This window comes from Rhinoraja longicauda, chromosome 9 (assembly GCF_053455715.1).
Source record: "Rhinoraja longicauda isolate Sanriku21f chromosome 9, sRhiLon1.1, whole genome shotgun sequence".
Lineage (NCBI taxonomy): Eukaryota > Metazoa > Chordata > Chondrichthyes > Rajiformes > Arhynchobatidae > Rhinoraja > Rhinoraja longicauda.
In genome coordinates this window covers 22,182,031-22,206,543 of record NC_135961.1, presented here as the reverse complement: position 1 = coordinate 22,206,543, position 24,513 = coordinate 22,182,031, and the positions used below count along the sequence as shown (strand labels likewise).

At 41.2% G+C, this 24,513-nt stretch overlaps 2 protein-coding genes across 5 annotated transcripts in view; both read left to right on the top strand.

Moving 5' to 3' along the window:
- rcor3 (REST corepressor 3) overlaps positions 1-11,230 on the top strand; it is a 41,398-nt gene extending 30,168 nt beyond the window's left edge. For both annotated transcript variants that reach the window (XM_078404938.1, XM_078404939.1), the window contains 3 exons: positions 3,910-3,967; positions 6,063-6,304; positions 9,074-11,230. In XM_078404938.1, the coding sequence (XP_078261064.1) occupies positions 3,910-3,967; positions 6,063-6,304; positions 9,074-9,391 (618 nt within the window). In that variant the 3' untranslated portion in view covers positions 9,392-11,230. The remainder of the gene's footprint in view (positions 1-3,909; positions 3,968-6,062; positions 6,305-9,073) is intronic.
- An 8,485-nt stretch (positions 11,231-19,715) lies between these two features.
- LOC144596529 (TNF receptor-associated factor 5-like) overlaps positions 19,716-24,513 on the top strand; it is a 43,019-nt gene continuing 38,221 nt past the window's right edge. For 2 of the 3 annotated variants that reach the window (XM_078404935.1, XM_078404933.1), the window contains exon 1: positions 19,716-19,849. In XM_078404935.1, the coding sequence (XP_078261061.1) occupies positions 19,834-19,849 (16 nt within the window). In that variant the 5' untranslated portion in view covers positions 19,716-19,833. Of the gene's footprint in view, positions 19,850-20,023; positions 20,077-24,513 lie in introns of those variants that run through there. The other variant, XM_078404934.1, reaches the window with a different exon arrangement.

The window sequence follows — 24,513 nt, the reverse complement described above, 5'->3', positions numbered from 1 at the left end:
TGTAACATAGTCCCAGTTTTCCCCATAACAATTAAGACCTCAAAGGTGGGGGGTGGGGGGAATTCAGCTCTTTGAGTAGAGAACAGTAAAAGTAGCATAGGTCCATAGATTTGGCCAGATTGTGGACTGCAAACGTGGTGTTTCAGGCTGTGCAGGTTGTTCCTTTATTTAAGAAGGGAAGTAGAGGGAATCCAGGGAATCATAGATTAGTGAGCCTCACTAAGAATCACTGAGTATTCTTCAAGATAGGATTTACTCCCATTGGAAGAGAATGGGTTAATTTGGGGCAGTCAGCATGGGTTTGTACACGGCAGGTCATGTCTTACTATCTGCATCGGGTTTTTAAGGAGGTGACTAAGGTTATCGATGAGGGTAGGACAGTAGATGTCTTCATGGGATTTATTTATTTATTTTCCGGTCAATACAATGCAGCTGATTGACCATACAGTTGTGAAAGTTAAATAGCGCAAAATCATTGTATCAAAAATAAAACAATATAATCACACATGATATTTTCTGACTGAAAAAAAAGGTGTAGGCAGAAGCCAAAGCTTATTGTCCCTACCCTTAATGCTTAACAAAATATAATTTTTAAAAATCACTTCATAAGTCAGAAGCAGATGAACAAAACAGAAAGAAACGCAAATATAGTCAAGAACCATTTCTGTCATGTCAGTCATTTTTCAGTGCTGATCACATATTTTGTATCTTTCAAATATAATATTTTTGAACATTTTCTTGAATTTACACATATTACCACTCTTAATTCATTGTTGCAACTATTCCATAAATTGACCCCTTTAACAGTCACACATCTATTTTTCACATTTGTTCTTGCCCTCTTTTTTTCAAATATGCAATTTCCCCTGACTGGATACCTGCTCTCCCTCACTGAAAACAAACCTTGGATACAGTTAGGAAATGTTTTTTCTTTTGCTCTAAACATTATTTGTAGAGTATTAAAGTCTACTAGGTCCATAAATTTTAGGGCATATTATTTCATAAATAATGGGTTGGTTGGGTCATTATAACCAGCCTTATTGACAATTCGTATAGCTCCTTTTTGCAATATAAAGATTGAATTAGTGCTAGTTTTGTAGGTGTTTCCCCATACCTCCACACTATGTAATATATGGAATAATGAGTGAGCAATGTAAAGTATATAGTGGAATTTTGATTCAAGATAGCCTTGGTTTTGTGCAGTATTGCAATGGATTTAGACAGTTTTGATTTGATATGTTTTATGTGAGATTTCCAGCAGGGTTTATGATCTATTATAACTCCCAAGAATTTTCATACACTCTTTCAATTTCTACCTCATAAGTGTTACCTCCGAATTTATTTTTCGATTTCCAAACACGATAAATTTTGTTTTATTTAGATTTAATGACAATTTATTAGTATCAAACCAATTCTTTAGGGTTTCCAATTCCCCTTTAACTGTATCCAAACTGTGATTTTAGTAAGGCATTTGATAATGTCCCCCATGGTTGGCTGATCCAGAAAATTAAGATACAAGGAATTAACTATGACTTGGTTGTATAGATTCAGAACTGGCTTATTGATAGAAGACAGAGGATTGTGGTGGAAGGACATTATTCTGGTTGAAGGTCTTAGACCAGTGGAGTTCCGTATGGATCTGTGCTGGGACCTCTGCTGTTTGTGTGATATATATATATATATATATATATATATGAAGAGCGTCCAGCTGTAGCTGCTTACAGATCAAATGGGGGAATTGGAATTGCGGTTGGACAATCGTGGGATTGTCAGGGAACTGAGAGTGTTATAGATAGGAGTTATAGTGATGTGGTCACGACTGACTAGAAAGTGAATGCAGACCATCAGAAAGCATAAAGGAGGTAGGCAGAAAGTGCAAGAACTTTCTGTGGCCATTCCCTCAAATAAGTATACTCTGTTTGGGGTGCGGGTGGAGGGGGGGATTGGCATGATTGTGCAGGATAAAGCAGCAGCACCGTGATTAAAGTTAAAGAAACGCAAAACCATTGGGGAAACAAAAGCAAGAATATGAGTCACTTGAATGAAATTGAGCGTTGATATAAAAAATGAACAGGATTCTCCATAAGTTGGGATACTGTGTTTTGGATGAGCTCAGATTTATGATGGGAGCAAGTTGGAATAAGCTCAGAACATTGGAACAATCGAATCATCTCTTCTGAAAAAGGATCTATCTATTGGGGTCACGGTTGTGCAGCGGTAGAGTTGCTGTCTTACAGCGAATGCAGCGCCAGAGACCCGGGTTCGATCCCAGTTACGGGTGCTGTCTGTACATTCTCCTGTGATCTGCGTGGGTTTTCTCCGATCTTTGGTTTCCTCCCACATTCCAAAGACGTACAGGATAGTAGGTTAATTGGCTTGGTAAATGTAAACATTGTCCCTAACGGGTGTAGGATAGTGTTAATGTGCGGGGATCGCTTGTCGGCACAGACCCGGTGGCCTGAAGGGCCTGTTTCTGCACTGTATCTCTAAACTAAACAAGACTATTGGGATTTATTGTTTTGCCTCTTTACTCAATGTAAAACTTAACAGTTCCAGCTGCAGACACAATGAACTGCAGATGGATGATTTAAGGAGGGTGATATAACAAAGGTTAACTGCTGGTGAAATACAGACATTGAAGAAATTTTAAAGTAATCAAATACGAGATCTGCTTTTGAAAGGCTTAAAAACACTCCAACCTGGTTCAAGTTTTGTTTCTGTCAAGGGAGTGAATGCAAAGAAGAGCAAAGCTGAAAGGATAGAAAGCCCCATGGGAAGGCATAAAATCAGCAGAAATATTGGAATGGCAGAATGTTAAATTATTGGATTAGTAATCCAGTTATGATCTTGAAATATGTTTAAATTTCATAATTTAACTAATAAATCGGGATTTTCTTAAACTAATCTCAGTAACCGTGAACATGGAATAACTGGATTATTATAAAATTCAGCTGAATAGAATGCACATTAGTGAAGGAAATTGCTGCCTTACCCTGTATTGGCCAGGGGTGCCTCCAGGCTTGCATCAATGCTGTTACCCCTCTCCTGCCTTCATTGACTCAACAACTAATTATGTTGCACAAAGCACAATACAAATAAAATCTGGTGGAGTAAATTCCATCGACCTTGGTTCTGGATTTTCAGTTGCCTTTTATGTACAATAGAATCTGAATACTGTTTCTCCTGGTTATGGATTCCAGATCCTAACCACTCAAAACAAAATAATTTTCTTGAGCAAATCACCTTCATCGGTCTTTTTATACCATTGCTTCTGGAAAGGTTTCCACTGTATGCTTTTCTCATTTGTTGAAAAACTACCATTTATTACTGCTTTCTGTTAAATATGACTTTACCGTGGAATACTGGAGTGCAGGGTCCATTACTCATTGTGTTCCTTTTTGTTCCTTTTTTCACCCAGGAGAAAGATTGAATTTTGTTACTGTTGATGGCATTAGAGTTTTTTATTATATTTATGTTAGCAAATGCCAAAGCACTTCCAGGAGATCAATATTGTCTTGAAAAATACATACATTAGGATAAAGATTAACGGTCTGGAGCAAAAAAACAAACTGCTGGAGGAGTTGACCAGGCCACGGAGTATCTGTGGAGGGAAATGAACAGATAATATTTCCACAGATGCTACCTGAACTGCCGAGTTCCTCCAGGAGTTTGTTTTTGCTCAAGATTCCAGCATCTGCAGTCTCTTTCAGATACCCTTGTTTGAAGTCAGTCTCTTGTAATTGTGCCACAGGCACCCTTTCTGCACCAGATTTATTGCTAAAAGTATTACATTCTTTCTAAAGTAGTCAATTGCCACCTTTAAAAAAAAAAACATCTTGCGTATTCATTTTTGTACACAGCAGAAGTTTACGATGTACAACTGACTTGAATATCCTTCATTTTGTTTAGTCAGCTCTGAAAATCAATGCACGTTGGACAACAGAGGAGCAGCTGCTTGCAGTTCAAGGTGGGCTTCAACTGAAGGCCTAAATCTGGAGCTGGGATTTATAGATATTATAGATTTTAAGTATTATTGAGTAAATCAAAAAATTCCCACGGTCCCTCAACTATACAGAACGATCAAACTATTTTTATACCCTTCCACTTGGCCACCAACAGTATTAAGGAAAAAATAGGTATCAATTTTTTCTATACATTTATCTTTTGTTCTTTATTGTTATTGGTAATTTTAATAGGTGAGATTAAAATAAGAGTAAAAGGATTGTTCTTTACAATTATAAAAATTTGTATTCAAAGATGCAAATTATTAATGGCACATGAATTTAGGCAGTATTTTAAATTGTAAGAAGTTTAAGAAACCTGCTGATTTACATTTGTCTTTCTTGCAATCATGATGCATACAAATTGATTAGATTATGTGGGCATACATTTGTCTGATCACTACTGTTAAACATCTGCTGAAGTATCGATAGTACTCGCCTCTACCCAATCTCTTCCATAGATTTCATGAGAATTTAGAGGTGTCAAGTATGGTGGAAGAACTTGTGCACACATTTAGGATTAGCAATTATAGACAAATTTCTTTGCCTTGCATTTAACCAGTATTCTTGGGTCATTAGTTGTTCTTGTCTTCATGCCCCCCCCCCCCCCCCCCACCTTACGCACAACTTCATCAACTGTGCTAGTGCTTAAATGCAGCATTGTGTTAAGGTATACGAGCTATAAAGATATCGATTGAAATTCTGTCTATGTAATGTTAGGAGTCTTGCCCAGAGAACCAATATTTGCTTTAATTTTGAGCAAGAGAGGGACAGATATCATTTGTATTTCATCCTTATGTAGGAGGAAGCATCTTTGGCTCATTAAACGTATGCCGGCTCACTGATTTTCTTTGCAACAATTTTCCCAAATTCCTAACAATTTCCTCCAGATTCTACCGCTCGCCTACACCCAAGGGCAATTTACAGTTACCAATAAACCTACAAGTTCAGAATTGCTTCTCCTCTCTGTCCAGTGACTATGTAAAATTTGGTTGCAGATGGTACAGTCAGCATCAGGCTCTGTTATGTTACGTCTTCATCTTTCCGTTTCCTGTGTATTTGTCCTAAACTAGAATTAGTTAGCCAATTGTTGAAATGTAGGCTGAGTGCAATGATTGCTGTAGCTACTTCAGATTAGGTTGTAAGAAATAGGCCATTCGGCCCATCGTCTGCCCTGCCATTCAATCTTGTCTGATCTATTTCTCCCCATAACCTCTATCACCCGTACTAATCAAGAATCTATTTATCTCTGCCTTAAAAATATCAATTGGCTTGGCCTCCACACCCTTCTGTGGCAAATAATGTCATAGATTCACCACCCTTTGACGAAAGAAATTCCTCCTCTTCTCCTTACTAAAGGAAAGTCTGAGGCTATGACCTCTGGTCCGAGACTCTTCCACCGATGGAAACATCCTCTCCACATCCACTCTAACCAATCCTTTCTCTATTCTGTAAGTTTCAATGAGGTCCCCCCCTCATCTTTCTAAACTCCAACGAGTACAGGCTGAGCTGAAACTACAAGTTTTGTTTTTGCTAAATTGTAGGTCATTTATAGTGATGTGGAATGGATTTATCCACTGGTTAAGCCCAATGTCCAAGCATTGTCCCTCTTTTTAATAAGTTGTAATGTTTACATTATTTTACATTTATTATTTTTGCATTTGGCATTATAATAAATCTGACATTCAGTTGAGTTAATATGACGGGAATAGTCTGTTCATCCAGTAGTGCTTTAGCTTTAAGTGGACATGTTACAGTTCAAATAATTTTGGCATATGAATATAAATCTGTAGATCTTTATTTATTGGTTATCATTTAACTGCTGGTGCACTTGGTGCTTGTGATTATCTACCTGAATTGTCTTTTAATTCTACACACGCACAATCTAGGTAAAAATGTGCTGACTTGTTTTTGCTTCACTTGCGCCCCCCACCACCATTCCTTCTCAAAATATTACTTGTATCCCTAATTTATTTGTTTAATGGTATGATTCCTTTAACAACAATTGCTCACTTTAGCTGAACTATATTGGGGAAAGAGTTTACATTGTGTGATTTGCAGGTGTCCGCAAATATGGGAAGGATTTCCAAGCTATCGCAGATGTAATTGGAAACAAAACCATTGGCCAAGTGAAGAACTTTTGTGTTAACTACCGACGTCGCTTTAATCTTGAAGAGGTTTTGCAGGAATGGGAAGCTGAGCAAGGAACCCAAGAATCGAATGGCATTTCACCCACAGCAAGGGAGGAAAGAAAACCCGCTGTGAACTCTCTTGCGTCTAAAAGCCCAGATGTCGACGAGGAGGTAGTATATTTTTATATACCTTTACCTTTATCTGTGGCTATTGTAAATGCTAAAAAATAAGTATAATGGATGTTAGTCTAGCAAGATTCTTTGGCACTGATTCTTACTTTGAAGTAATCGCAATATTGTAAATATTTTTTTGAAGACCAGAATGTATGTAATCATCCACCCATTAACCTAATAGTTTGGATATTACAATAATAGCTTAAATCAAAAGTCTAAAAATTAACATCAACATTAGGAAAGTAAAAAATATAAATTTAGTGCACAGAATTTTGTGGTTTGAATCATTTCCACATGTTGAAATGTTTTAGTTTCAATTGTTAAATGTTTCTGTTTCTGCATTTGCCTGACCAATTTGTCATCATTCCCAAACAAACTTTATTGTTTAGACTATGTTTACTAAACTGAAGTTAATGACTTTATTGAAACTCAGATTTATTGATAGAGATAGCTTTAAAAAAAGAATTGAGCATTTTTATTGGAGAAGAAATGAAATGAAATAATTCTTGTTACTATTTTAAGGATAGTAGTCACAACTTAGTCCCTCTCTTCTGAAGAAAGAGGTTACAATAATCAGATTTGAAATATACCTGCAACTTAGTATTTGAGGTAGAATGGAGTGCGCATCACACACTAGCAATAACTTACAGCAAAACAGGTCAAGGCCATGATAGATTCAATATTTATTCCCAAATGTTTGAAATGTTTGTTACTTAATCTGAAGATCCTTGTGAGACTTGCTTTATGGTGAGAAGAGAGCTAAATGTTCTGAGGAGACAAAAACAAGTTGTTCAAGTCTGTAGATAGACACAAAATGCTGGAGAAACTCAGCAGGACAGGCAGCATCTCTGGAGAGACGGAATGAGTGAAGTTTTGGGTTGAGACCCTTCTTCCTGTTTGAGATCCCAGAGCAAGAATTGGGATTCTGCCTGATAGTCCCTGTCCATGTGGTTAGAGATAATGAGATTAATAAACTGCAGCCTACTCTGGGAATTAAGTCCTTCAATAATTTTTAATTTAGCCCCTCGTGTATACAAGCCAAAGATCAGACCTTCAGTAAATTGGAGTTTGCGATCTCACTACAAAATTAAAAGACAAGTCATGCCTGTTAATTAAACCTCATCACTCAGAGGATTTTTGCAAACCTTTCCTTTGATAATAGACTGGTAGGTTTTTTCCCCCTCCCCAACTCTTCCTCCAAACATTAATCCATATATATTCATAAGAATCCATTAGAAAGTAGAATATTTTGGAGAAATGTCCTAGGATTCTGATATGATTTGTACATATTGTTTCAACTCATAAGATGAGCTTCAGTCTACAGGCAGCTCATAGTCATACAGCGTGGAAACAGACCCTCGCTGACCAAACTATCCTATCTACACTAGTCCCACCTGCCTGCGTTTGGCTCATATCCCTCTAAACCTATCCTAGCCATGCAGTTGTCTAAATGTTTCTTAAACATTTAGACAGCCTCAAATGTCTCCTCTGGCAGCTCGTTCCATATACCCACCACCCTTTGTGTAAAATATTGTTACCCTTCAGGTTCCTATAACATCTCCCCCCCCCCCCCCCCCCCCCCCCCCCAAGTGTAAATCCATGGATCCCAAAGCAGGACCTCATTGCATAGGATTTTTATTTTGACTGATACTGTTCTAGTAGTGCTGAATGCGTGCAACCTCTGAATGGCTGTTCACTTAAAGCCGCAACACTGCCATCTACTTGATAATATGGAAAATTATTCAGCTATGTCACATAAAGCAAGACAATTTGAATATCAAACTTTCTTTCAATTTTTTTCATTTTTTCCCTGCTGTTCCTCCTGCATACACAACACTCGCCCCTAGACCATTCCCCAGCCAGAAAGTGTCTCAATAACACATAGTGGGATCAATTAAGATGTGATTAATGATAGCCTTGCCAGTGATGTACATATGTGAAACTAAATAAGCAATATGAGTATTAATGATCTGTGAGAAGCACTGCAATTTCTCCTTTTTTTTACTCCTTTTTGTCCATGGAACTAAATGCTGTCTCCTTATATATAACTGCCACATTTACTTCATTGGTCTTGTAGAAGAATATGTTCTTACTGCAAGGAGGAATGAATAGAGATACTGTCAGTAGTTAAATGGGAACACCTCTGAATGCAAGTCACTGCAGGAAGTGCAATCCCATTATTATAAAATTAAATAATGGAATTTACCCTGGAGCTATAGAATGGAAGAGAAAAAAAACTAATTTAAAGTAGATTTATTAAGTAAAAGTTTTTTTACAGCAGTAAAAATTGAGTACGAGCTTCTTACAATTGCAATGAAGCACTGAAACTGATACATTTTTTAATTTGTTACTAGACCAAGTGGACCTGTTGGGCCCAAACCTCTCCTGCACTGGTGCAGCACCCTCCCCCCCCCTTCCCCCTCTCCCCCTTCCCCCTCAACTGCCCTTATCCCCCCTCCTCACCCCCCTCCCTCTCTCCCTCCCTAGGACATAGATTTAAACTTTAAAATGTGAATAACAAAAAATTTAACACCGATTTCAATGAAACTTCCATTAGCACCAAAGGGACGATGGTGAGTAAGGTGGGCCTAAAATTGTCATGCTATTGTGTACCGTTTTAGCTGCAGTTCAGGAACAAACAAACAAACAAATGAGAGTTTTAGTATATAGATATAGATGCATTCATTCTAATTCGACGCTAACTTGAAAGTGTCTGGAATGGTGACATTAATGTGAGATATGCAGTCATTCTTCATTCTCTTGCAGAGTCCATCACCTCCAGTTTCTGCCTCGGCACCTCCAACACCAGTTACAATCGCTGTTACATGTGTAGCTAGCTTAAACCAGCCTCCTCCACTGCTTCGACCAGTGCTTCCTGCAGCTCCTGCTCTTCATCGTCAACCACCACCTCTCCAGCAACAAACCCGTTTTCTACAGCCAAGACCAACTCTTAACCAACCTCCGCCACCACTAATTCGCCCAACTAACCCGATTCCACCCCGCTTGAATCCCAGACCAGTACTACAACAACCTCCATCACTGATTGGAATTCAGTCTGAATCACAGCCTTCATCGTTGCACTAACGTGCTTGTTTCTTTTAAATCAAGAAAAAAAAATACTTGTGTGGCTTGGTTTAACTGAAGATGCTTCACATAATCTCAAATTCACTAACTAAGAAGCATATTTAACACTATCTAATTGTATCTCAATGTCCTCTACATTTTGCAAGTTCAAGAGTTGAACTCTTAACAACACAACCATTCAAATTAATTGCTTTGTTGTACATGTACATAGCTTTTTATAGAGAAACGATGCCAGTAAAATTGATGCCCAAGGAACTTAGAAGAATACTTTTAGGACAGTTATTTATGGAATCCGAAGCATTAAAATTTGTTTATTTGGTCCTTTATTAATTTATTGTATTTAAAAATAAAATATTGGAACAATTAGAGATGAAAACATCAGGAAACCTTTAAGACTGTATTGTGGAAAATACAGTATTTTGACATTGTATTTTTATGGTTAAATCTTTTGAACTCCATAGCATTAATTCCTGAATCAAAACCCTAATCCCTAGGAAGTGTCCTTAATACAACTTGGTTCCAAAATAGATCTTTGATTTTGGAACACTGACTGATTGGATTGAAAACTAATCATGAGTTATCATTATGTAACTTCAAATTTTGTAAAATTATAATTTGGTTTTGATACCAAAGAGGCGCACTTGCTTTAAGATAACTCCAGAAAATCATCTGAATTTGAATTCCAATAAAGTTAAATATTATTTCTCAGCTTATCAATATTTGTCATTGCTCCTATTTTTTAAACATCAATTTATAAGCAGCAGAAATCTGGCATTTGCTACATTGTTGTAGCATACAGATCTTTTAAATTCATAATGAATATTTTTTTAATTCACTTTTAAATGAAAACAATGTGATACAAGCAGTGAATGCATTTCACACTGATGAGAATCAGTAACGATGCATTCATCGTGTTACTCTAATATCTCATCGGTGTTTTTGAGAATAGGTCCTTGGAACTGTTACGCCAAGCCAATAGGTTGTGTACCTGAGTTGCAAGAGTGTCACCAGATGCCATTAGGCATCCTTGAATTTTGCCAGCTCTTAATTTGGTCAATAGGCTGAACAATAAACCAGAGCAGGATACTTCAGAAGGGAAGATTGCCAAGAAAACCCAGTTGCAATTGCCTTACCCTAATAAAAATGTGCCTCCATATGCCTGCCGACAGAAGATGAGGACCATAACTAAGAAAACTACATAAAATCATGCATTCCCAGTGGAAGGAGACTCAAATATAGATTGGGTCCTGCAGGGAAATAAATGGGGGGAGGTAGGGACAGTTTTTCAAACAGTTAATTTTTATTTAAAAAATGGCTTGAGACTATTAATATGCATTAACACTTGTTTATTTTTCAGTGTAAGATGTTTGAAAATACTAAAATAAAATTATGCTGTAATTGATGTAGAAGATAGCACAAAGAACCTATAAAACCTCAAAGTACTTTAGTTTACTGTATATATTGACATGGGTTTGTTTTAATTTAGTTTTAGTTGATAGGATGTGTACAACTATTTGTGCATGTACAGTCAGAGGTTTCTTATCTGTTTAGTCAGTACATTTGCATGTATTTCAAGCAGTATTTTTAGTGTAATAAATTGTGCGCTCACTCCTTTGCTGTAATAAAATTCTTCTGGAAATGCTTTTTTGTATTTTATAACATTTAGTTCTGATGGTGTGAAGCTAAGAACACTGTTGTAAAAGGGCTTTATTCCTGGAGTGCAACCAAATTGTCATTTCTGTTGATAGCAATTTATTAAATATTGCAGAGGAAATAATTTTTAATTTCTGTAGTTTTTGTTAAGACAAGTCAATTTTGTACATTGGAAAATATTTAAGCATGACCTAGAGTCTCAGGTATTTACCATAGAGGAATGTGCTATCCAGCACGACTGGTCTTTGCAAGCATCTAATGAACATGTACCCACATTTTGAATTTTAAATTATACCAGCAGAAAGGTGTGGGCAAGTAAGTAAAAAATTATTCTACATCTTTGGCTCCATGTAGTTGCTTTTCAAATTGCTAATAACTTTCAGCTATATTTTGGCAAATCAGTGGAGACAATCTGATCACATTTCTTCATTGGGTCTTAAAATATTGGTTCTGTTTATTTTATCATTCATACAAATCAGACACAAAATAACCTACAATGGGTGACTTTTTTGTTTTTAGTTCAAATACATTCTAAGAAAAAAATCAAAAGAGCCAGGCTCGGGGAGGATAATTTAAAAATCATAATAGTCAAAAAGGTCTCTGCAGATAGGTGACATCCTTGTCGCACCATTGTAAGGTGTGCATTTAAGAATCAAGGATGGGCAGTTTTGCAAGAAGTAAATTTACAGGTTTAGTGGTGGCTGCAAACAAATTATTACATGCGACACAAACCTGTCATGTTCATTTCTTCTATTTAATTTATTGGTACTCGAGGTACAAATAACAGGAAGGGTGTGGAGGGTTTGGAAAGGGTGCAGAGGAAGTTTACCAGACTGATACTTAGAATAGGGGCTATTGGCCACAAAGGGAGTTGGGCAGACTTGGATTGTTTTCTCTGGAACACTGGAGATTAGGGGAAGAATTATGGACAATTATGAGGAGCACAGATAGGATAGGCAGAACCTCCCCCTCCCCCACCAGGGTGGAAACATCAAATACTAGAGGGTGTATCTTTAGGACGAGAGGAGCAACGTTTAAAGGAGACTAGACCAAGTGGACCTGTTGGGGCCCAAACCTCTCCTGCATTGGTTTAGCACCCTCCTCCCCTACTCTCCCTCCTCCGTTCACTCCTCCATCCCTCCCCCTCCCTCCTCCGCTTCCCCCTCCCTCCACCCCGCTCCCCACCCTCTCCCCCCCCCCCCCCCCCCACTCCATCCTCCCTCTCCTTCCCTCCCTTGGAGATAGATTTAAATTTTTAAATGTGAATAACTAAAAATATAACACCGATTTCAATGAAACGTCTTCCATTAGCACCAAAGTGACAACGGTGAGTAAGGTGGGTCTAAAATTGTCGCGCTATCGTGTACTGTTTTGGCTGTAGTTCAAGAACAAACAAACGAGAGTTTTAGTATATAGATGTGCGGCCATGTTTTTCTTTGTTTAGTGATACCGCGTGGAAAAAGGCCACAGCCCATCAAGTCCGTGCTGACTGGCGATCCCCATACACTAGTTCTATCCTGCACACAAGGGACAATTTACAGAAACCAATTAACCTACAAAACCTGTACCTCTTTGCATTGTGGGAGAAAAAACGCATGGAGAAACCCCATGTCTTTTACACAGAAGGTAGAGTACCTGCAATGCGCTGCTGGAGGTGGTGGTAAAGGCAGCCATGATAGTTGTATTCAGGGGACTTGGATGGCACATATACCCAGGGAACGGAGAGATGGATTATGTGCAGGCAGATAAGAATTGGTCTGGGCATCATTTTTGGTGCAGCCATTGTGGATTGAAACCTCTGAGTGTGCTATACTGTTGAATGTTTTGAACAGAGTGCCTTAATGGACCTACCAACAATGCTGAAAATATCTCCACTGCTGCAAGCAGTTGGATGCCATCTCTTCTGTGTTTCACTGGGCTCCTCCAGACTGGCATATGCAATAAAAGGACTTTCAGCATCGCCACAGTTGTCTCAGCACTCACTACCAAGGCAATCTACCCTGCTCCAAGTTTGCAGATGTGGCTGCAGCTTTTGGCAGAGTTCAGTGAGGACGACCTTGTAGAAGCATTTGTGTCTCGTGTATACTATTCTCTGTACACGCCGGGCAAGTATAAACACCTTGATGTGAGCCCTTAACTTCATAGTTTCTCTAAGACTACCATTTGCTATCACTGTGGTGAGATGGGGTAAACACTGAATGCCATTAATGTTGTGCATAAGTATTGTGCAATTCTGCTACCATAATCATCAACTCCAACATTGCTTCTCCAACCCACTTTCTTTCTCGCACCAAATGCCCGATTAAAACTAATTTATTTCACCAGCTCATAGCCATCAGCCCAGTATCCCCTTTCTGGTCCCTGTGCTATACATTGGGATGTTGCGCCACACTACTGAGCTGCTGTATGCCCTAGAACATTAAATCTCCAGTGAGAGTTCAACAACAAATTCTGGGAATGTTCAACTTGTCAGGTTGCAATTGTGGAGAAAGACACAGTATTTCTTTTTCAGGTTTACCTCAACAAAGCTATCCTCGCTCTCCCATTGTCATCTTTGTTGAAGTGCTCTGTCACTTTAAGCTTAGTAGCTTTCCCACAACTGATACGTGCCATATGTATGTGTAAATGTACCTTTAAGAACTGTGTACCAGGCATAGGCTTTAATACTTAGCATAAATTCTAGCATAAAGAGCTGTCTGTTGAGAGTTTATTTCCTTTGACAAACTCTACATCTGTTATTTGTTTTGCAACCAATAACATGAAGAAAGCTAATGGCATGTTGGCCTTTATGACAAGAGGAGTTGAGTATAGGAGCAAAGAGGTTCTTCTGCAGTTGTACAGGGCCCTAGTGAGACTGCACCTGGAGTACTGTGTGCAGTTTTGGTCTCCAAATTTGAGGAAGGACATTCTTGCTATTGAGGGAGTACAGCGTAGGTTCACCAGGTTAATTCCCGGAATGGCGGGACTCGTATGTTGAAAGACTGGAGCGACTAGGCTTGTATACACCGGAATTTAGAAGGATGAAAGGGGATCTTATTGAAACATATAAGATTATTAAGGGATTGGACATGTTAGAGGCAGGAAACATGTTCCCAATGTTGGGGGAGTCCAGAACCAGTGGCCACAGTTTAAGAATAAGGGGTAGGCCATTTAGAAAGGAGATGAGGAAAACTTTTTCAGTCAGAGAGTTGTAAATCTGTGGAATTATCTGTGTAGATTCATGTCTGGTTTTACTGGTGTGCATCCGGTCCATAATCCAGACCAGGTTTTGTACTGCGTTATCCTGGTGTTAACACTGCTAGTTAGGAGACTATCCTAAGAGCTGGAGATAGCGGTAGCCAGCATATGTACTGCCAATGATCTGCTAATAAAGAACTTATATACACCGGAGTGCCTCTGAATGTACCCACTCACAAACATGGTGTCAGAAGTGGCCGTACTTTAACAAAATCTTTGAGTGCCGTGCCTCAGCCTGTTTTCTGCATTGACTCGACAGGACCATATATCAGAAAGGAACGTCGACCGTTCAAAGTGACACAAGCCCAGCCTGGCAGGTCTGGCATAAGATTTGTTAACGATTGCACTAATTGTGGTTACTCTCATAGCCAAACGGGAGAAATGCCCGGCTTTTGGACAGATTTGTCATGGTTGCAAACGAAGAAATCATTTCTGGAAATGCAGAAGTTCCAATACGATTGAGACAAAACAAGCTGTACATTTGATACACTCGGAGCCTTCACACGACTTCTCTGATAGTGATGCTGTAAACTTTCTAGAGAGTATGCCTTCAGTGGATGGAGTTCGCCTCAATACACACTCTGTCCGGGACCAGTTAATTAAATACAAAGCTCCCATGGTCACATTAAAGATAAACAATGTGCCTGTTGTTGTGAAGATACACAGGTGCGGCATGCAATGTCATATCTCATGCCGAGTTTTCAAGGCTTCACAGAGCTGAAGAATTAAAAGCATGCGACGCAACCCTCACAGCATGCGGGGGGAATTAAGTGCTTCCTCTTGGAGTGGTGGAGCTACAGTGCCACCTCGCGGCACAATCGTACAATTTGCAATTCTCCTTGGCATTGATGCATGTATTGACATGGGACTGGTTTCATTCGGCAAGGCCGTGCATCAGCTTGCAGACTCCACACGACGTATCCTCACGGACTACAAGGATCTCTTCAGTGACGAACTGGGCAGGCTGCCTGTCACATACTCAATGACTATTAACCCGGATGTGAGACCCGTGGTCCGCCCTGCTCATCGCATCCCAGTCGCCATGCGAGACCAGGTTAAGGCAGAGTTTCACAGGAGGGAAGCTCTGGGAGTTATTACTCCTGTTACGGAGCCCACTGACTGGGTGTCCTCGATGGTAGCCGCCACCAAGAAGAACAAGCAGGAGATACGTATGTGCATCAACCCGAGGGATTTAAACACCGCACTCAAGTAACCTCATCACCTCATGCGCACCGTGGAGGAGGTGGCCGCACACATGGGCAAGGCGACAGTGTTCTCCGTTCTCGACGCCAAGAGCTCATTCTGGCAAATTCCCCTGGACCACAAATCATCTCTGCTCACTACTTTCAGCACATTCTTCGGATGCAACAGATTCTTGCGGATGCCGTTCGGTATTAACGCGGCCAGTGAAGTGTTTCAACGCTCTATGGAGCAGCTCTTTGACAGATACCCCTGTGCGATTGTTGTTGACATTATCGTGGCGGGTAAGGACGTGCAGGAGCACGATGTCAACTTAAGGAAGGTACTCAATCATGCCAGGGAGGTACACTTGAAACTCAACCCCAGCAAATGCAGGTTCCGTGTCAACAAGGTGAACTATGTGGGACATGTTTTCACCAGTGAGGGCCTCGAGGCTAATCCTGAGAAGACAGCAGCCATCAGTGAGATGGCAGTACCGACTGATGTCACCAGCCTGCAGAGGTTCCTGGGCATGGTGAACTATCTTGGCAAGTTTATTCCTCAATTTAGCGAACTCTGCTCCACTGCGACAGCTTACTCACAAAGACATTGCATGGACGTGGCATGAGCAACAACGAACTTTTGACGCTCTCAGACACCTGATGTCGTGTCTTCCCACCCTGGCATATTTTGACGTCAATCGACCAGTTACGCTGACCTGCAACGCATCCCAGTACGGCCTCGGCGCTGCTGCAGGATGACCAGCCCATTGCTTATGCCTCAAGGACCATGACGGACGCGGAGACAAGCAACGCACAAATCGAGAAAGAACTGTTGGCGGTTGTTTTTGCGTGCGAAAGGTTCAATAACTACATTTTTGGGAAGACTGCCATTGTGGAGACTGATCACCAACCACTGATTTCTCTATTGAACAAACCACTCCATGCTGCCCCGGCGAGACTGCAAAGGATGATGCTGCATCTCCAAAAATATGACATTACACTGATTTACATGCACCTGGCTGACACCCTGTCCTGTGCGCCCAGGAAGACCTATCATGGGCATGCTGCCGAGAAGGATTGTTTTGACGTAATGATGGTCGATCATCTCCCCTCGTCTTGTCTGGACATGTTAGTGGCACACACGGAGGACGACACTTTGCAGTCACTCGTGTCCGTCATTCGACACGGTTGGCCGAGCAAGTTGCATATGTTACTGCTCTCTGTACAGCCGTACTTCCCTTTTAGAGATGATCTGGCTATCGAGAACGGGGTCATTATGAAAGGCCACAAAGCGGTGATCCCTGCTTCACTATGGCAGCAGTACTTCGATGCAATGCATAGGGGCCACCCAGGCTCTGAGGCAAAGGTTCAGCGAGCGAAGATAATATTTTTCTGGCCTGCTATGTCTGACTACGTGCACCAGAGGGCGCAATCATGTGCAGTATGTAACAGCTTGGCCCCACATCAGCAAAGGGAACTGCTTTTGCTGCACCCAGTTCCTGATTTACCCTGGTCCTCTGTGGCCACTGACATTTTTGAGTGGCGTGGCAACCAATATCTGGTTCTGGTGGATTCCTATTCCGCGTGGTCTGAGATCTATTTGCTCCGCACAATTTCCTCGGCGGCGATAATTCAAAAGCTGGCAAGACATTTCTCGGTCCATGGGTCTCCTCACACCCTCATGTCGGATAATGACGGTCAATTTACCAGTCAGTGTTTCAAGGACTTTGCTACGTGCTGGGATTTTAAACACATCACCAGCAGCCACAGTCGAACGGGCTAGCCGAGAGGGTTGTTCGTAATGCCAAACAGTGCATGGAGAGATCCAGAAGAGCCGAGTATGATGTATACCTGGACCTCCTCAATCTCCGTAACGTTTAACGTGACCCGGTGTTGGGTTCGCCGGCCCAGCGTCTGATGTCCAGACAAACTCGTACCACCCTTCCTGTTGCAAGACACCTGCTGCAGCCCCGTGTTCACGAGCCCCAATCTGTTCAGGCTCAGCTGCATCATAAACGGCAGATCCAGAAGGCATACTACGACAGGTCTAGCCGTCCTCTCCAGCCTCTGTCGGAGGGTCATGATATGGGCGTAGTTAGTGGGACCTGCCAGGAGCCGCGGTCCTATCTTGTCCAATGGGAAGGAGGAACCTACTGGGGGAACAGAAAACACCTTCTACCGGTGAATGAGCCAGTGCCATCTCAGCAGCATTCGCATGGCGACACGGTGGTCACAGATGGCAGGTTACAGACCAATGGAAACCAGGCGTCGGCAGACCGCAAGCTGGTCTTTACACCAACAAAGGAGCCACTGGTGCCGGTGGTGGAATCACCCATAAAATCGCCTACACAGTCACCCGTGATGTCACCGGTGCAAAAGTCTGTGGCGAGACCAGTGCCGTTTGAACCACCACCTACGGTGCTGCCACCTACAACGGGTACAGTGGAGGGCCTGTATCGTACTCATGCAGGACGGGTCTGTAAGCCAAGTACCAAGACTGTGGCTAGATACTTATTATGGACTCTGATTAATTACAGTCCTTACCGTTCCCTTACATTTATCTTATTAAATTTGTATCCTCCTCTGCTTAGCTTTTGTCGTAGTTGCTGTTTTCATCCCTTATATTAGGATGTCGGTAAGCTGTAGATCCATGTCTGGTTTTACTGTTGTGCATCCGGTCCATAATCCAGGCCGGGTTTTGTACTGCGTTATCCTGGTGTTAGCACTGTTCGTTCGGAGACTATCCTGAGAGCTGGGGGTAACGGTAGCCAGCATCTGTACTCCAATGATCTGCTAATAAAGAACTTATATACACCGGAGTGCCTCTGAATGTACCCACTCACAAACACTCTGCCTCAGAAGGCAGTGGAGGCCAATTCTCTGGATGCTTTCAAGAGAGAGCTAGATAGAGCTCTTAATGATAGTGGAGTCAGGGGGTATGGGGAGAAGGCAGGAACGGGGTACTGATTGTGAATGATCAGCCATGATCACATTGAATGGCAGTGCTGGCTCGAAGGGCTGAATGGTCTACTCCTGCACCTATTGTCTATTAATGAATGCAATGTAAGAATGATATTCCATTACACCCGTTCTTATTTTTCTCTCATGTGCTCACAACCCACCTATTGTCTCACAGTCACTTTCCAATCCTCAAACGCGCAATGTTTTCCCTTCTCTTGGTCATCTTCCTATCTCAACTTTACTCCATAACACAGGGTTGCCTCATGATTGTGTCATGCGATATATTCAATATCTTATCAGTCTCGTACTCGGATCTTAAAGTTACAGTTACCATTATATACACTACACCTCACTAGCGCCTAAACTTCGGCTCTCGTCCGCTGCTCCCGTAGCTTCCCATTATATGATGCTCCATCCACATCAGAGGCATTCCCTTTTCACTATTTCGCTGCTTATCATTGCCTCGCCTATGCACCCCATCCTCACCGCTTTCCTCTCGGTAAAGTGGGACTAGCAAATAAAAATCCCTCTATCCACTTCTATTTCAAATAAAGGAAAACAAAAAAAAAATGACGACGAACACAATTAAATGGAACAAGAGAAGGGAAGTGGCAATGAATACGGAAAATGAAAGTTTCACATAATACCTCTGTGGTAATCTAAAATAGAAAATGCTGGAAACACTGCAGGCGGATAGAGATAGGGAGTTAATGTTAAAGACCGTTTTTATTCTGAACTGTTGAGTGTTTACATTTTCCGATTTATGCTTCCGTGAAGTACCTTTGGATTTAATTTTCCACATAAAATGTTCTGTTAACCCAAGTAGTTACAAGGGAAAAAACCAAGCTGTTCGAGGAACTCGCAGGCCAGGCGGCGTCTATGGAGGGAAATGAACAGATAATGTCTCGGCACAAAATGCTGGAGTAACTCAGCGGGTCAGGCAGCATCTCTGGAGAAAAAATGTCTCATTTTCTCAAGAGATGCTGCCTGACCCGCTGTTACCCCAGCATTCTGTGTCTATCTTCGGTGTAAACCAGCATATGCTGTTCCTTCACACACAGGATGATGTTTCGGGTCGAAACTCTTTAGTTGATTGCTCAAGATTTCAGCATCTACAGAGTAATCACTTGTCTCCTGCGCTCCTGTTTTATGTTCTGATAAATTTATATATAATTTTATATAAGTAAGAACCTCCTTCCGGAGGAGTAAGTCCATGATTGGACAACGGACACAGCTCTAAGCCTTCATGCTTTGGTTCTATTAAATCCATATGCAAATATGTAGTGGAAACCACCTAAGTCACATTGCAATTGTGTTCCGTCTACTTGCCTTACTTCCACAGATAAAGGGGAGGAATATTAACGGCACCCTCACATTCGCTGATATGAAAATGCGGCTGCAAGATTTATAATGGCACAATCTGACGGTAAACGCACATATATTTACAGATGTTAATTCCGTGGCGTTGTGTACTATTGAAAGGCGAGTGCAAAGAGCCGTCCCATCCAAAGACTGGCTGTGGTCAAGTCTCTCTCCTTTTTACAATCAGTTTCGCTTCAGATGTTGAGGGGGTGCCTTGCTGTCGGTTAGTTTGGCGGGGTCCCGACTGCCATGCAGCGAGCAGCCCGAGCGCGACTTGAGCAGAAGCGGGAGGTAAGAGAGGGCTCGGTTCCGGGGGTCCCGTGTGTCATTGCACGAACACACACAGTTGCTGCTGAATGCACAACGACCGCTTCTTAATGCGAGTAACATCATTGCATCTCCGCTGGCGATTTTCAGGAAGAATCTATTGGCTCTTGGATCCGTTTACTGTGCAGCAACAGTTAGTGTAAACTGCAGCTTTAATTCGCCAGAGTGAAATTGGAGGACTGCTTTGCTGGCTGGGGATTTCCTGCGCCTGTAAAAAATGGCGCGGACCAGTGGTGTCCCAGCCATGACATGTTTACCTTTTATGTACTTTCACTATCGAAACGCTACGTGCAGATTGGCTTATTGCTAGCTCCCCTACACTTGTTGTAAGGCTTGACCCCGGACAGAGCGATCAGTTGTTCGCTGAGCGAACTAAAGCCCCATCCATTATATTAACCTGAAATCTGAATTAAACGTCATGGAGTCATGGTTTACGCCGACCAACATGCCCCCATCTAAACTAGTCCCACTTGCCTGCGTTTGACCCATATCCCTCAAACCTCGCTATCCATGTACTTGTCTAAATGTTTCTTAAACGTTGCGATAGTACCTGCCTCAACTACCTCCTCCGGCAGCTCGTTCCATACACCCACCACAAATCTTTTTTGGGGGAAAGGAAGTGCTGGATTAACTCAGCTGCTAGGCAATGGTCACAGGACAAGCCCTTATTCAGACTCATGGGAAGACTCCCCAACCGAAACGTCGCCAGTCTATTCCCCTCCATAGATGCTGCCTGACCCACTGAGGTCCTCCAGCACTTTGTGTTTTGTGCCAGATTCCAGCATCTGCAGATCCTTGTCCTTCCTTCCTAATTTTGAAATGTAGTTTTGGTGACTGGGACTGGAAAATTCTTAATACAAAATAGTTACATGTAATCGTAATACCAATGCTATTTCCAGTTATCTCTCCATTCAATTTTACTGTATAGGTGACCCCCCACGTTATAGGGGCTGCGTTCCTAGAAAACTCAGTATCACGAGTTTCTGTAATGCAAGGTCTCGCCATCTGCACGTGTCAAGAAATGCGAGTTAAAAAATGAATTTTGTGTTTATTTTTCACACATAAATTCCATGAGAGAGAATTTTGTCCTTTTTGGTTAGTGACTTGTGAATTTCCATTACTCGAACAGCCGTAACGCAGGGTCACCTAGAAGGCATCCAGTGAAGAGTAGTTCTTTAAAAACATGTTGATCAGAAACTTAGAGATTGCAAGCGCTGATATCAGCAAGCCACTGCTCTCCCAGCATGTTGGGTATTCCATTGTTTGCCTCTTTTACTGTTAGCCATGGGTTAAGACGTGAACATGAAATAGCCCATGAGGAGGTAAGTTCACACGGGCTATTCACGTGTCACATGAAAAAATTAATTATTTTACTATGACATGGGTGATCATTGCTTAATGTGACAAAGCAACTGTGTTGTGCGATTTAGCTAGACCTGTTGATCTGTGAAGCTGATATAATTTGCTACTATAATTTGCTGTCTGCCTGACCCGCTGAGTTACTTCACCACTATGTGTCTTTTTTTGCAAACTAGCATCTACAGTTCCTTGAATCTCCTATAATTTGCTACTAATGGGTTAGTCATCACCTCAAATTTAACAAATATAGAAGAATTGTGCATGTGAGATTAAATTCGGGAAAAAAATATTTTGTGGTTGAAAAGTCTACTCAAGTGATCTGCAACAATCGTACAAAGTCTGGTTTTACATTAAAACTGTAAACAAGTTTGTAACTGAACTGTAATTAGGCAGGCATTGCATTTCATTTGCACAGGAAGCATTAGCGACTGCAACAATATTACTACATCATTGTCATCAAGGCATTTAAAATTAATCTTCATTTGAAGTCCAGGGAATTTAATCCTGCCGTTGTTAAATATAGATTATACTGAATGTATTAAACTCAATTTTTTTAAAATACATATTAAATTTATTTAGTGCATGGAAATATTATGTAGTGGAATATAGTAAAAGTATTTAACAACACAATTAATTATAATCTAAGAAATTTGTGTATTATGTTTGGTAACATTTATAATGATAAAGCATGAAACATTTTAGAATTGCAAAATTACACCACAATAAGTCTATTCATAGAAGGACCAATGACCCAGGGATTAGCTTGTGTGCACATTCAGGCACAAACCAAATCCATGTCCTTGTTCCTCTTGCATCATCAGCGTATAGGTGGTCTGTTGAGTGCATTAGTGGCATGTCAGGCATGTACAACATTCAGGAAGGAAGAGAGATGATCAAGGCAGTGTGAGTGAAGGATGTATGAGTTACAACACTACTTCAGGAAGAGAACTTCAGTTCCTGTGTTTCCATAGTCATGTATAGTAAGGAATCCTTTAGCCGGCAGTTTCTTTAGTGGCTACTAATTTGGCTGACCTGCGTGAAAGTGATGGAATTTTCCTTCTGGCTGACCTAAGTCCGAGTGCCACTTAATGAGGTCAGTCTCATTTTTTTGTAAAGTGCCTTTATTTATATAGGAGCCTTGAATGCAATTTTAGTTGATAACCCCTTTAATGCATTAACCATAATTCACAAGAATGAAAATAGCACGAGAGGAATGTGCATGCAAAATTATTTGGAGTGTCTATAGTCATCCAGGGCTTCAGTCCAAGACACGTGTCAACTTTATAATGGCAAAGGTATATACCAGTCTTTCATCATCACAGTTCATGAATCAATCTATTTGGCTTTAAATACTGAGATTGATTATAACAAATGTAAGGTTTTAAGAAAAAATCATAAACAGCTCTAACATTTCACAAAGGCAATTAAATTTGTCCAATCCGTTGTCTTTTGTGTCTTTTAATGAATTCCTCAATCACACAGCGCTCACTGATTAGCTTCCAAACGTCCCATAACGCAAATTTAAAATTCTCATCCTTGTTTTCAGATGTTAGTTCGGGTCTCTCTTGATCTTATCTCTGCAGCTTAGTCCAATCCTGAAAACATGCACATTTTCTGTGGACCCTTGTGCCTCACCAATTTTAACTGTTCATCCATTGACACTGGAGTTTCTGGTGCATAAATCATAACATTGCCTCCTTAAATGCCCCTCCCTATTTCAGCCATTCCTTAAATTATAGGACACATATCACCAGCCAGAGTGAAGACGATTGGACATTTCTCCCCACAATCTAGTCTGGTGCTTACACTACTGTAAATTACTGAGATTAGATGTTTTTGCAGAGATTTGTAACTATCAATTTACTGCATTTTTGTGAGACGTCACTCTGCTTTTATTTGAGGAGATGATGATGAATAAGTTTATAGGCCAAGTATGCATATACAAGGAATGTGCCTTGGTGCTCCGCTCACAAATGACAACACAAACATACAGTTAACAATTAAGAATAAAGCATAACCACATCAAAACAATAAGGATACAACATTACGGTCTAAACATGTGGGTGAAAATAAACCATAGCAAAAATGAGTTTGGTTATTGAGAGGAACTATCACTCGTTTTTATGTCTGGCTGTGGCTGCTTTGACAGTCCGGAGTCGCCTTCCAGAGGGAAGTGCTTCGAAGAGTTTGTGGCCAGGGTGAGAGGGGTCAGAGATGATCTTGCCCGCTCGCTTCCTGGCCCTTACAGTGTACAGTTCGTCAATGGGGGGAATGTTGCAGCCAACAACCATCTCAGCTGTGCGAACGATCCGTTGCAGTCTCCGGATGTTGTGCTTGGTGGCTGAGCCAAAACAGACCATGATGGAGAAGGTGAGGACGGACTCAATGTTAGTAGCAGTATAGAATTGGACCATCATTGCCTGTGGCAGATTGTGTTTCTTCAGTTGCCACAGGAAGCACATCCTCTGTTGGGCCTTTTTGACTGTGGAGTCGATGGTGGCCCCCCATTTAAGGTCCCTGGAGATGATGGTTCCAAGGAACTTAAATGACTCCACAGATGTGACTATGTTGTTGATGATGGTGAGTGAGGGGAGGGGAGGGGGATCTCTTCGAAAGTTTACAGAAATTGCTGTAGTTTTATGTTCTCCACACTAGCCTATTTTCAGAGTGAATTGATTTTGTGCAATAAGCTATTGCCAACCCCCAACCATCATCACCCTCCCTCCCCAATACCACCCCTCTCTGTCAACTATCACCACCCTCCCTCCCCAATACCACCCCTCTCTGTCAACTATCACCACCCTCCCTCCCCTCTCTGTCAACTATCACCACCCACCCTCCCCAATACCACCACTCTCTGTCAACTGTGGGCTGATACAATCATAGCATCATAGTCACAGCAGCACATTGCCCATACTGACTTTTTATAAAGTAACCCAGTCAGGCCTTTGTCCATGCGATTTCTTCTTGACATCATTTGTTGTCTCCACTCCAACCATCCTCATTACTTTCATGTTCTTATTGCATAAAACAAGTTATTCT